Below are 14,318 nucleotides of genomic sequence, written 5' to 3' on the forward strand. Positions count from 1 at the left end.
GCTGTGGTTCATGAAATTGAAAAATAAAAATTGACCTTGTCGGTTGCAAAAGCCTCTTTGTGCTTGTTCTCAGGAAACTTTGTTTCAGAATTGCGAGTGAAAAAAATGATTACAGTTAACAGCTTTTTCCCCTCCTTTTGTCTTTATAGGGTCTCTTCATCTTCCTGATATATGGAGTGTACAACACAGAGGTAAGGCTAGTTATAGTGTCTCAAGGCTGACAGTCTGGAGGAGAGAAGTGACAGGCTTCTGATCTCACAGAGGGACAGAGCAGCTCTTCGCATGAGTGTCCTACTGCCCTTCATGCATGGACTGCCCCATATGCATTCTGGTTTACCATTAAACACTGACAACCAGACAGAAAAGGATACATTTCTCACAGTCACTTACTAATATTTCAAAGACCTTTTTATTTTTCAAGCAACTTAAGTTTACAGAGTGATGGCTATTTAAGATTTAGAACTTTTCTTAGCGTGATGGATGAGCTCTTTAGATTAGGACTGAAAGACTAAGTACTAAGGTGGAAGATCTTGCAGAGCAGCGTATTGCAGAAAAATATAAAAAGTATAAAATTATTATTTAAATTCTCATGAGGTTTTGTTATTTTCTGTATATCTATGTTGACCATCTTCAGATCAATTTTCTGGAAAAACAGCTGATCCATACAACTGATTGCTAATGGTTTTTGTAATGCATTAGAATAGCATTTGTTTCATATTTTATTTAGTTTCCACTTAAAACCCTCTAGTAATTGCTTTGACTATATGTAGAAGATATCAATCAGCAGTAATTTAGTAAATTTGCATTATAAGATCAAATTGCAAGACTACAATGTTTTTTTAATTATACCTATGGTCAATTCCATATTCCAGTTGGTTCGAAACCATGGTTTCAATCCCGATAGAGGATGAGCTACGGTGAAAGTGGTGCCACAAGAAAATTGATCAGTTTGCTCATCAGTGTCTTCAATATATTGAGGCCATGACCGAATAGCAAGACCATATTTGTACAAGTGAAGAAGCAAAGAATTGAGCATAAACCAGGCGATTGAAGGACAAGACCTGCGGCCTCATCCTTCAATTGTCCAGCCTATCCTCAATTTCCCAGTACAGCACACGGGCGTTATTGCTTAATTTGTCATTGAAGGTTATTCTCTCTCAACCAGTAAAAACTATTCTTCATGTGTGTCAAATGTAGCTTCCTTCTAGCATAGCTCTATTGAGCTGACTCTTGAATGAATGGACGGACTCTGAGAAGAATATCCACAAGAATGGATAAGCATCCAGTTCTATTCGATTGAAACACTGAAAGCATTGAAACACCAAAACTTGAAAATAAATAGATATTCTTACAGAGGAACAAAATCAGTTAGCTGGAACAAACAGCTAAATTGGATTTATAATATGTTCCATGACCATAAGTTTAAAAACAGAGTTATTAAATAAACACTGTAAATTCAATAAAGATGACTCGAGAATAAATGTGATTATAAATATACGGTATAAAATTAGTATTCATTTTTCACTTAGTAAATGAGGATTGCATTACTATTGGATGTACAACTGAGTGGAAATGTAGTATTGGAGCACTTCTTGTTAACATGACACTGCTGGAGAACAGAGAGCTTCATGGAAAAGCAAATACAGGTTTGCAAATGTTCCAATAAAAGTTTGATGCGATTTGCTGCAGTAGTTTGAAAGTTCTGGAACGGTTTTCCTCGTTTGCCACATGGGAAAGAGGTGGGGCGGGGGGGGGGAGAGTGGTCACTTAGTGATGCTCACTTGTACACAAATTCAGTGAGTGTCTGTTAGCCGACCCTTTATACAGAACCATGGGTAGAAAACCGGGGTGGGCAATTACAGGTCTAAACTCTGCTATCATTTCTCTTTCATGGTGAACATTGCTTAGTCTTCAAATGGTTAAAATCACACTGACAATCATATCCCTGGAGTGCTGCGGTAGTTTGAAGACATTGAGATGAGGTTCTGTGTCCTATTAACAGGGACAAATCTCTCATCGCCCCTGACATGTAGGTACAAGTGTGATATGATATCAATGCACATGTTATAGTCTCTTTAAATAAAGTATGTGGCAGACATTCATTATAGAAATGAGTTTCTCATGAGAATTGATTGCTCTCCCGGGAATGTAGTGCGTTAGCCATGGAAATTGTTAACAAGACTGGTCAGAACATTGGTCATTTACAAGGGCAGCTGGCTGCATATAAATATTGATGAGCGTGAGTTTAAGCAATTTAGGGCAAAGGTTGAGGTGCGAACTGCAGGAATTTATGGTTTTAACAACAGTGGGCAACATGCAGAATGAATGAATAGCAGAGAGTGATTACAAGCCTGTAATCTGATTGAGGGGCCCAAATGACGTCACGAGGGTGAAGCTCGAGTGGTTTGTAAACACCATCTCAATTTTAAAATTACTTCTCACCCCTGAAATTGCTCTCTGCTGTATTAATATTTGTTTAGAGGCTGAATATTTTTATATGTCATCACAAGGCCCAAAATCTTGTCTTTGCTAATTTTAGCTAAAAAGTAGATGCAAGTAAAAGTGGTGCAATGTCAGTAGAAGGTGTGCTAATGGACTAATTGGCCATGTTCAGCACTGCTCTTCCCCTTCCCAGAAATCAGTCATTGTTGGCCAAATGATTTTTGCTTGTTTATGGCCTTGTTAATGTTACTTGAGGAAGTTGTGTTGCTTTCTGCAGCTCCACAGTCAAATCGAAAGGTGAGTATTTTAGCCTATGTCAGACCAGGTATCTCGCCCCGGTGCTGTTACCTCCGGAGTCCCCCATTGATCTATCCTTGGTCCCCTCCTATTTCTCATCTATTTGCTGATCTCAGTGGCACCATCCGAAGACATGACGTCAGGTTCCACATGTATGCTGATGACACCCAGATGTACTCACCACCACCTAATTCGACCCTTTCACTGCCTCTCTGTTGTCAAATTGCTTGTCCGACATGCAGTCCTGGATGAAACGCAATTTCCTCCAATTAATCATTGGGAAGATAGAAGTCATTGTCTTCGGCCCTGCCACAAACACCATTCCTTAGCCACCGATTGAGCCTCCCAGGCCACTGTCTCAGGCTGAACCAGACAGTTGTCAACCTCAGCCTCTTACTTGATATTGAGCGGAGCTTCCAATCTCATATCCTGTTCATCATCAAGATGGTCTACTTCCACCTCCGTAACATTGCCCATTTCTGCCCCTGCCTCAGCTGAAAACCCTCATCCATGTTTTTGTTACCTTTAGACTCGACTATTCCAATGTTCTCCTGGCCGGCCTCCATCTTCCACCCTCCATAAACTTGAGCTCATTCAAAACTCCGCTGCCCATGTTCTAATCCTGCACCTAGTACCGTTCACCCATCACCCCTGTGCTTGCTGATCTACATTGGCTCCCAGTCAACCAATGCCTTCATTTTAAAATTCTCATCCTCATGTTCAAATCCCTCCATGGCCCGGCCCTTTGCTAGCTCTGTAATCTCCTTCAGTCCTACAATCCTCCAAGATCTCTGTGCTCTTCCAACTCTGGTCTCTTGTACATCCCCCAACTCCCTTCGCCCCACCATTGGCAGCTGTGCTTTCAGCCATCCTAAGCTCTGGAATTCCCTTCCTAAACCTCTCCGTCTTTCCACTTCTTTTTTTTGTCTTATTATGCGCCTGTGAAGCGCCTTGGGACAGTTTCCCACATTAAAACCGCTATATAAATGCAAGCTGTTGTTTTAGTGAGCATTATGAAGGGGAAATTTCCAATGCATCACGCATGCCTAGGAACAGTTCATAGATCCATTCTGTTGGCCACAAATGGATCATGCGAAATACTCAGGGCAAGGGTTAAGTAAGGAGGACAACAAAACATAAGAGTAATAAAATAGGTTGATTATGCCAATTAGCAAATTGACAGTTATATTACCCAACTTTAGAAAGTCAACTAAGAATGGTGGATTTAGACACTTTTGAAGAGAATATGAGGACCAAAGATGAAAGATCTCCATGTTCAGAGGATTTGGAGACAGCTCCTCCCCCCAGAAAATTCTGATTTTGTTTTACACTTTATTTGGTGCCTTTTTACAGTAATTTGAATAGCATTTTGAAGGGCAAAGCAAGTACATTTTCCTGTTAGCTGCTCTGACCTTTTACTTTGGAAGCCCACAGCAACGCCAAAGAATTAATCTGAACTCTTATGTAAAAATGGTACACTGCATAACTTTTAAATCAAGGGTGCGTTTACATTCGAAATTTAGGCCTTGTTATTCACTTGGAGCCGGGAAGAGAATGGGAGGGTGGATTTGTGGATGTGAAATCTGGAAGTAAAGGTCTCCTGCACGTCGTGACAATTTTGACAGTAAGATGTCTTTAAAACTTTTTCAACAGGTTTTGTGTCCAACAGCCATCCAGATTGACAGTCTGGTTGCCTATCAGGCGGGAATGCAGCTGGGGAGCGATTGGGGTCTTCGAGTTTTGAATCGGGGGGTCCGATCACAGGGTGCGGGAAGTCAGAAATCATGGGGGGGACGTCGGAGATCGCGCAGGGGTGAGCAGTCAGAGATCGCGCAGGGGTGAGCAGTCAGAGATCACGAGGGGGTGAGCAGTCAGAGATCGCGCAGGGGTGAGCAGTCAGAGATCACGAGGGGGTGAGCAGTCAGAGATCATGAGGGGGTGAGCAGTCAGAGATCACGAGGGGGTGAGCAGTCAGAGATCGCGCAGGGGTGAGCAGTCAGAGATCATGAGGGGGTGAGCAGTCAGAGATCGCGCAGGGGTGAGCAGTCAGAGATCACGAGGGGGTGAGCAGTCAGAGATCACGAGGGGGTGAGCAGTCAGAGACCACGAGGGGGTGAGCAGTCAGAGATCACGAGGGGGTGAGCAGTCAGAGATCACGAGGGGGTGAGCAGTCAGAGATCACGAGGGGGTGAGCAGTCAGAGACCACGAGGGGGTGAGCAGTCAGAGATCACGAGGGGGTGAGCAGTCAGAGATCACGGGGAGGGGGGGAATCGGAGATCATGGGGGAATAAGCAGTCGGAGATCGCGGAGGGGCTGAGCTGTTGGAGATCGCGGAGGGGCTGAGCTGTCGGAGATCGCGGAGGGGGTGGGGGAGTCGGAGATCGCGGAGGGGGTGGGGGAGTCGGAGATCGCGGAGGGGGTGAGGGAGTCTGAGATCGCGGAGGGGCTGAGCAGTCGGAGATCGCGGAAGGGGTGGGGGAGTCGGAGATCGCGGAAGGGGTGGGGGAGTCGGAGATCGCGGAGGGGGTGGGGGAGTCGGAGATCGCGGAGGGGGTGGGGGAATCGGAGATCGCGGAGGGGGTGGGGGAGTCGGAGATCGCGGAGGGGGTGGGGGAGTCGGAGATCGCGGAGGGGCTGAGCAGCCGGAGATCGCGGAGGGGGTGGGGGAGTCGGTGATCGCGGAGGGGCTGAGCAGTCGGAGATCGCGAGGGGCTGGGGGAGTCGGAGATCGCGGAGGGGGTGGGGGAGTCGGAGATCGCGGAGGGAGTGGGGGAGTCGGAGATCGCGGAGGGAGTGGGGGAGTCGGAGATCGAGAGGGAGGTGGGGGAGTCGGAGATCGAGAGGGAGGTGGGGGAGTCGGAGATCGAGAGGGGGTGGGGGAGTCGGAGATCGTGGAGGAGTGAGCAGTTGGAGATTTCGGGGATGTGGGAGTCAGAGATCGAGGGGGGGTGAGCAGTCGGAGATCATGGGGGAGGTGTGGGGAGAGTCGGAGATCACGGGAGGGTGAGAAGTCGGAGATTGAGGGCAGTGAACAGTTGGAGGGAGGGTGTTGGGGGAATCGGACATTGCGGGGTCCGATCGCGGGGTGTGTAAAGAGCTTATCTTTGGGGGTCCGGGAGAAGCACTCCTGCTCCTGGAAATCTGAAATAAAAACAGAAAATGAAACAACCTGAAACGTTAACTCTCCACAGATGCTGCCAGACTTGCTCAGCTTCTCCAGCATTTTCTGTTTTTATTTCAGATTTCCAGCATCAGCATATTTTGCTTTTGATTTAATGTTTCTAGAAATGGTTTCCTCACATCAAGACACACTGTAATTGTCTTGTGATACTTTTGCTCAGGCCAACAATCTCTGAATTATTTCTCACATGTTACTCACTCTGTTGATTGAATTTACTTGATAAGTCTTTGGTATGGCCAAGTTTCACATTTATACCTTAAGGCTTCAAACTCTGGATCGTTGAAACTGAATGTAATTAGGTTAATCTAATTAGGGATCTTATCACACTTAACTTCAAAAACTTTACATTGTAATAGTACTGGTGTAACCAACACAAAACTATAGATTGATACTTGAAGATGTGTTCTTGATTACAGTTCCTGATGGTGGCTTGTATTTTCTGATACATTATCTTTGAAAATGACTTAGAAATTAGAGTTGTCACATGAATGTGGAAATGTTAAATATCATTCACAGAGAGCTGCAAACCTTTGGTGTCCTATCGAAACTTCATTCCCTTTTCTATACATTCTCCCAGTCACAACATTTTTGATATTTTGAACATGGTGATCAGATAAAAGAAAAAAGAAAGACTTGCATTTATATAGCGCCTTTCATGACCGCAGAACATCCAGCCAATTAAGAATTTTTGAAGTGTAATCACTGTTGTAATGTAGGAAATGCAGCAGCCAATTTGCGCAGGACAATGTGATAATGACCAGGTGATCTGTATTTAGTAATGCCGGTTGAGGGATAAATATTGGCCACAACACCAGGGAGAACTCCCCTGCTGTTCTTTGACATAGTGCCATTGGATCTTTAATGTCCACCTGAGAGGGCAGATGTCTCAGTATAATGTCTCACCCAAATGACGGCAGCTCCGACAGTGCAGCACACCCTCGGTACTGCACTGGAGTGTCAGCCTAGATTTTGTGCTCAAGTCTCTGGAGTGGGACTGGAACCAACAACCTTCTGATTCAGAGGTGAGAGTGCTACCAGTGAGCCACAGCTGACACCTTATGCTGATCTCCATATTGTGCATCATGTGCACAACAGGTAGAGATTTACTGCAGGAAAGTTAAAATGAATGGCAAAGAACGCCCATTTAATAAATAGGGCAACAGCAAACGAGAATTTTTCTAAGGATATGGTACCAAGATTTAGGATTTTGCATGTTTTTAAATTTACAGCTGTGTTATAGGTTCCTAAAGTTACCATCATTAATTATATAATATGCAGATGAAGGTTTTACATTGCGCTTTTATTTTCTTACAAATTAAATTCTGTAACAAAAAAAAATCTGAAAATAAGGCTGTATATTGATCAGGCTACTATTTATAAACTGTTACTAGTGTTAAACATTAATATCTATCTCTACTTTGCTCCTAATCATTCTTGAGTAAGAAAGTCAGACCTGTCACTATGAACCAGACTACATGCTGTACCTTGTGGGTAAATCAGGATTTTCTCGACTGATGTTGAACTATTTTCTACAAGTGTTGCACATTGCACTTTGAGAAGTGTTTAAGGATCTTTATTGCAGGTGTATTATGGTTGATTGTCTCTTTTTTTGTTATCACTAACAAAATCACATTTTTGGGAATTACATTTCAAGAACTTCATTCGTGATTTATTAGTGGTGCCTTCATTTTGACAAAAAACAGATGTTTCTCCCATTTTTCAGAAAAATAGTAATTTTGATTCCTACATTAGTTAGTATTGCTGTTTTCGGTAATGGTCTGGAAGCTGTGTGAGATAAGGAGTCAAGAAAGGAAATTTCCGTAGTGTATGGAAATCACGAACTCATATAAAATACCTGTCACCAGTGGTAATGATTAAAATATGCTCATTAGAAACAGATTTTGATGCTACAGTTTTGACCTCCTGTTCTTGTAGTCGTTTGTGGATTTCTGTGCTGAAGTGTTGAGTGAAGGAAGATGGATAACAATGGTAATTGTAATATTACTACTGCAGATTTGCAAAGAAGCCATGAGGCAGATCTTAACATGCTGCTCCCTGGCCTGAAACTGGCGGTTCAGATGGGCATCAAAACAGGAAATGGACATCAGCAGGTTTCTATAATGGGTGGCTGATCCCAAATGTTGGTTTTACGTCTGGGAGGCAAGTTGAAAATCCACCCCCATGTGTTCAGTTGATGTTGTTAACTTTTTAACTTGATTAAGAGCCAGTCAGGGTGTAATTTTTTTTGACGCATTACTCTTTTCACGCATATTTCTGTGCCTTTTTTTATTACATACATCGTACAGCAGCTGACATTTAATTGACATCTAATATTATTAAGGCTGAAGCATATCTCAGTCTTAACACCTGTATCTTGTAAACTGTGCACTTAGCTGGGCTCATCATTGCAGAGCTCTGGATATGGGACAAGCTAGGCTGATGGGGGACAAGCCAATATTTGCTTGTCTAGCATTTAGCATAGGTGCAGCAACACTATAAATGGCTTACCCTCCATGGGAATTCTATACATCTCTTTCATACCCTGTAGGATCTGTATGCATGATCTAAGGAGCAATGTTCATGTAAGTACTGTACGCATGGTCCTATCTATATTGTTGGATATATGTATATTCCAGGTGGATGGTATGTTTGCTACCTTATTCCTTCATAGCAGAGCATTTCAAAGGGAGCCAAAACATGTTGGCATGTTTTCCTTAGGATACCTTGCCTAATGAACTTCGTTTGCTGAAGTTTCAAACTTTGTTGGCTTGTTGAACAAGGCAGCGGAAATGCTGTGTTGTATACTCACATAATGAGTGATAAGGTCATAAAGGTCCATTCTGTTTGTAAGGAGAGAATGATGTCACTTACAGCTGCAATTGTTTCCTTTCTGGTAGCCGTTCCTTGTATATCATAGAAATCAAATATCTGGGTGGATTAGATAAGCATAAATAACCGAGATAAAAGTAGCTGACAAACAATGCCTTTGTGGCAGAAGATCTAATCAATCCAAAAAAAATGACCATGCAGTACTTCAATAAAAATGAGCTGTTTTTAAAAAAAAAATTCCCCACGGAAAGTGCTGGAAATACTCAGCAAATCAGGCAGCATCTGTAAAGAAAGAAAACTATTAACGTTTTAGGCATAGCTGTTCATCAAAATCAGAAGATGAGCAGCTTTTAAAAAGGAACAGAGCGAGGGAAAGGGGGAAGAAAGAAAAAAATATATACACGAAAGAAAAAGAATGAACTGTAAAGTGGTTAGGTGGAGAACAAGAGATGGTTAACTGAAAGAATTGATAATAGCGTGAGACAAAAGGAGGAATGATGAGAGAAATTCAATCCTGATCCATTTTGATGTGAAGTAGTAAACTTTATATAGTCACATTACAGTCAATGGTACAATCTGAATTCTCAATTATTTAAAAAGAAACGTGCAGCATTCTGCTTTATTTTGTGAGAAGGAAATTAATTAATCTCTTCATGTACGTTTTAATATTTGGCAAAGATTATGCTCGTTGTGTAGTGTGGTTTGCACACATAGTTCGTTGTTGGCTATATAACAGAAAACGGATGGGTACTGAGACTTAATACTACACCTGATAGTTGCATGGATTGTGATATTTCAATTTTCTTCATGTTGCATACTTATTAATAGACAACCTTTCATGCAGTCAACTGTTTTAGGAGCAAAATGTACATTGTTCACGTTGTGTTAGTGTAATCTCCACCATTACATTTGATACTTGTGTGTTCTGTTGATGGATATGCATTGCATCATTTTCTTAATGTATGTAATGCACTTTGTTGATGGAACTTCTACTTGACTATTGAATTATGAGAACCAAATCATGTACATATAAGCCCATAAATAAGTTATAAACATCACATTATTGGGTCACTGTTTCAATATTTAATATTTCTTGTTATGAAATTCATTACCCTCAGGATCCAGTGATTGAAGAGGTGGGTTTGCACAAATCGATAACTTTGTCTGGTATGCCAGTGACATCTTTACTTTAACGTATGTAGTGACTTGTTAGATTTTCTTGCCCGTTCATAGTCAATGGATGGAAAATGTAGCCTGCAAAAGATTATGGGACAAAACCAGGGTGGAGAAATTGGTGGGAATATTAACCCCCAAGAATGGTGGGAGGTGAAAATAGTAGGTTTTGCGATTGCGACCGCAATCTGGCTCCAACGCACCCCACCTCCGGGGTTAACGTAGGTGTGTTCGAATGCACGCATGGGCGGATATTTAACGGGGAACCTAACGTCGTTTAGATACGTTAAGTAGCGTTTTTTTACTTGAATATAATTCAGGTTTAAATTTAACGCCTCCAGGACAGCTTTGCTGGGGCTCATGAATCTTGCTAAGTAAAAGGAGGTAAGAAGGGCTAGTTCATCAGGTAAATTGCCTTTATTGTGGGCCATGAGGAGCAGAAATGTTTCCTCCAGGCCCAACAAGCTTATCTGCCGCGATCGGCCGAACCCCCCGATGTCCAAGACACCCCCCCCCATGTCCGTCCCTCCTCGCGATGTCTCTGACCATCCCCCAATGTCTCCAGTCCCGATGTCTGACCCCCCCCACCCCGATGTCCATCCCTCCCCGCGATGTCTCTGACCATCCTCAAAGTCTCCAGTCCCGATGTCTGACCGCACCCCCCCACGATGACACCCCCCCACCCCACCCTGATGACTGACCACCCCCCCTCAACGATGTTAGACTTACCTGGCATCTGCTCCCTGGCTGTTTTCCCGCCCGATAGGCAGCCAGCCTGTCAATCTGGCTGTCTGTCATGCGGGAAACCCAGAAGTAAAATTGTAATCATTCAATTAGGTCAAGATCACACATTCCGATCCGCCAACATTACTTCTGGGTTTCGGGCCCGCTCTCTTCCTGGCTCCAGGTAAAAATCATGCCCATTGTCTCAATTTCACTGCAACTGGTTTCTGGACAATCTATAGTCACAGCACCTTACAATGATATTCTGCACACAAACAGTCTAGTTCTGTGTGGTTTGCACACAATAGATTTTTGATGGAGTTCCTTTTTTTAATGTATTTGTGCATGGGATGTGACAATTCTTGCAAGGCCGCATGATTACCAATCCCTACTTGCACTACAGTCCTTGTGATGGTGCTTCCACAATGAAGCCCAGCAAAATCAGGTGGAGTGGCAGAAATGGGACTTAATGAATTTTGTAGAAGTGTTCTATAGACAATGCAATACCTCTGATTTCATTGAGATTCAGGGGTTCCACTCTATGGACTACATGCAGCCGTATACACAAACAAACTGGTTGCATGTTCATTGTAAAATGGAAGTTAGATAGCATGGGAAATTCAGAGCACTCCTGAGGAACAATGGGGCACAAAGTACAGGCCCCTTTTAAAATGTTGAAGCTCATCATCGGCTACCATACAAAACTAGCCTTATACTTGTTGTACTGTGCTCTATACTTGTGTACATAGCAATATTACCGTACATTTATATATATATAAACTATACAGTTACCATTTCTACATTTCAGTAGCAAAAAGAACTCTCATTGCCTTTAATGGAACATTGTGGTTCTAGCTCTGAAATGCACTTTGGGAGGAACAACATGGAGAGGCAGTTAAATCTAAATGGTACTGTTTTGAGGGGGGTGCAAGAGCAGAGGGACCAGGGGGTGCATATTCACAAATCTTTGAAGGTGGCAGGGCAAGTTGATAAGGCGGTTAAGAAAGTGTATGGAATACTTGGCTTTGTAAAAAGGGGCATTGAATACAAAAACAAGGAAGTCATGCTAGACCTTTACAAATCACTGGTTAGGCTTCAACTGGAATATTGTGTACAATTCTGGACACCACACTTTAGGAAGGATGTCAAGGCCTTGGAGAAGGTACAGAGGAGGTTTCCCAGGATGATACCGGGAATGAGGGACTTCAGTTATGTGGAGAGATTGGAGAAGCTGGGATTGTTCTCCTTAGAGGAGAGAACGTTAAGGGGAGTCCTGATAGAGGTATTCAAAATAATGAGGGGTTTTGATAGAGCAAACAGGGAGAAACTGTTTCCTCTGGCAAGTGGGTAGTGGGTCAGTAACCAGGGGTCATAGATTTAAAATAATTGGCAAATGAACTAGAGGGGAAATGAGGAGAAATTTTTTCACACAGAGGGTTGTTAAGATCTGGAACACACTTCCTGAAAGGGTGATGGAAGCAGATTCCATAGGAACTTTCAAAAGGCAATATGGACATGTGCTTGAAGAGGACTCATTTGCGGGGCTATGGGGAAAAAGCTGGGATGTGGACTAAATTGAACAGCTCTTTCCAAGAGCTGGCACAGGCAAGATGGGCCGAATGGCCTCCTTCTGTGCTGTAAGATTCTACGATTCCAAGAAAGAAGTGATCGCATGTTAAACTTTGACCTGACCTGGTCTTGAACCTTACGAGAGCTGATCAATGGCACCTTGACCTCACTTTCTTTCAAAATTATGTTTACCCAATTCTTGAACAAATGTATTAGTGTTACAAATGATCACTTCTGATAAAAAAAAATGAATTCAATTATGAAGATGCACATGTTGTTTTGCCAGTTTTAACGACATTCTGACAACCCCATTAAGTACGGTAAATTCCAGGCCACTTTGGCCTTTTTAAGTTCTGCTCCAACCAATATACTTTCAATAAAGAACCATCCACGATTTTCTGTAAGAAACAGGAGGAGTAGATCCAAAGCAATTTAAGATCTCGGTCACCAAATGTTAGGTGAAGCATTGCAGCTCTACATAGAAAGACGTATACATTTTTTCCTGGCGTAACCTAAAGATGTAGTGTGAGTCATATATATTTAAACAAAATAATAATTAAAGGTGAGCTGTGCTATTGCCAGACATAAAGTTTTTCACTGGCGTATTAAGCTGTATTATACCACCAGCTTCTGGGCACACAAAATGTGAATTCTGGTTCCATCTCATATGATTGAAGTAGCAATGCACCCTACTGGACTGATGCAGTAGATAGCCGGTTCTCCTGGAGTGCACAAGTGCAGTTTAACAACTGTTGGAGCGGAGATTTCTTTTACATTCAAACCTGTCTAAGACATTTTTACAATATAAAAGTATTGGCCTGATTTTTGTTTTTTTTTTTGAACAGCCTACTGCAGTTTGTCTGTTGTTTAGGCATTGAAAATCGAAGCCTTTGGCCTTTGTGAGGAGCCGTTTTATTAAGTTATTTTTTAAAAAGTTGCTTTTGATCACTACTTTGTTATATTTTCAATATATTAACTTTTGATTAACTGGACAGCTGTGGTCTGTTCCGTTTACAGTATCAGTGAATATCAGCAGTGAGCCATCGGAACTGAGCACAGTCTCCACATTTATTTTACTCAAAGTTGCAAAGGATGGAAAATATCCAACTATCAAATCTCAGTATCAACAGGCATTTTGTAGCAACATGTTTAAATATTCTTTTAATCAAACACTTCTGTTCAATTTTTCTGCCCCTCCGGTTTTCCGTGTGATTTTCCTCCATACCCTTCTTCTGCTGGGAGTGGTGAGCCTTGTTGGAGTGTGATTCCAACCCTCCAGTATCTTGGCTGATTGGCCATTCTTTGTGTGTGAGCTGGACAGTGACTGTTGGGTTATTTGTCTGTAGGAGCTTCACAGAGATGAGCCAAATCCTGTCTTCACCCAAAATCCATGCATGGACACTTCTAGCGGGGATCACTGGATAGTAACAGGAACCCTGGAAGGCTTTTGCTTCTTCCCTTACTACTCTTGGAATGCTGGAGGACAATAGTGCACCCTTAACTTCTGCCCCAGTACATACCAGGGGTTGAATCGAACCCCCTCTTACTCTGGGTCAGTAGTGCATTTACCCATGATTTACTGGGGAGTTTTGTTTCCCTTTTCAGCTGCCAGATTTTGGCTGAGGCCATTATTGGAATGTTCAGAAACTATGGCAACCATTAAAGTGGGCTTCAGTAGTCCAACCTCACCTCCCTGCAACTCTTAAAACTATTTGAAAACAGTGCAAAGGCCAACAGAAACCCTGCATCAATGGAGTCAGAATCCAATGCTTCTAACTACAGATGGAGTGGGTAAATGGAGTTAAGATACAGATCAGCCATGATCTAATTGAATGACCGAACAGGCTCACAGGGCTGAATAGTCTACTCCTGTTCCTATGTTCCTTCCTATGTTCCTAATGAGATTGTCAGTGTGGGGTACATTCAGTGCACTAATTATGAGGTGATGTCATCAGTGAGTTGCAGCCTGCATGTCACCTACTAAAAAAATGTCAGTTCTATTAGCAATGCTTGAAGTGGGGATTTACCTGATTGATCCCTCCCACAATAGCAAAATGTGTCAATTCTGCATCGCTGCTAATGGGAAAGTTGAAGTGTGATTTG

General features: G+C 42.6%; 1 protein-coding gene across 1 annotated transcript in view; it reads left to right on the top strand.

Moving 5' to 3' along the window:
• The window catches only part of LOC137324915 (adhesion G-protein coupled receptor D2), a 257,856-nt gene that overhangs the window by 134,415 nt on the left and 109,123 nt on the right, over nt 1-14,318 (top strand). Inside the window, exon 20 of the mRNA XM_067989607.1 lies at nt 150-191. Coding sequence (XP_067845708.1) covers nt 150-191 — 42 coding nt within the window. The remainder of the gene's footprint in view (nt 1-149; nt 192-14,318) is intronic.

This window comes from Heptranchias perlo, chromosome 9, assembly GCF_035084215.1.
Source record: "Heptranchias perlo isolate sHepPer1 chromosome 9, sHepPer1.hap1, whole genome shotgun sequence".
NCBI lineage: Eukaryota > Metazoa > Chordata > Chondrichthyes > Hexanchiformes > Hexanchidae > Heptranchias > Heptranchias perlo.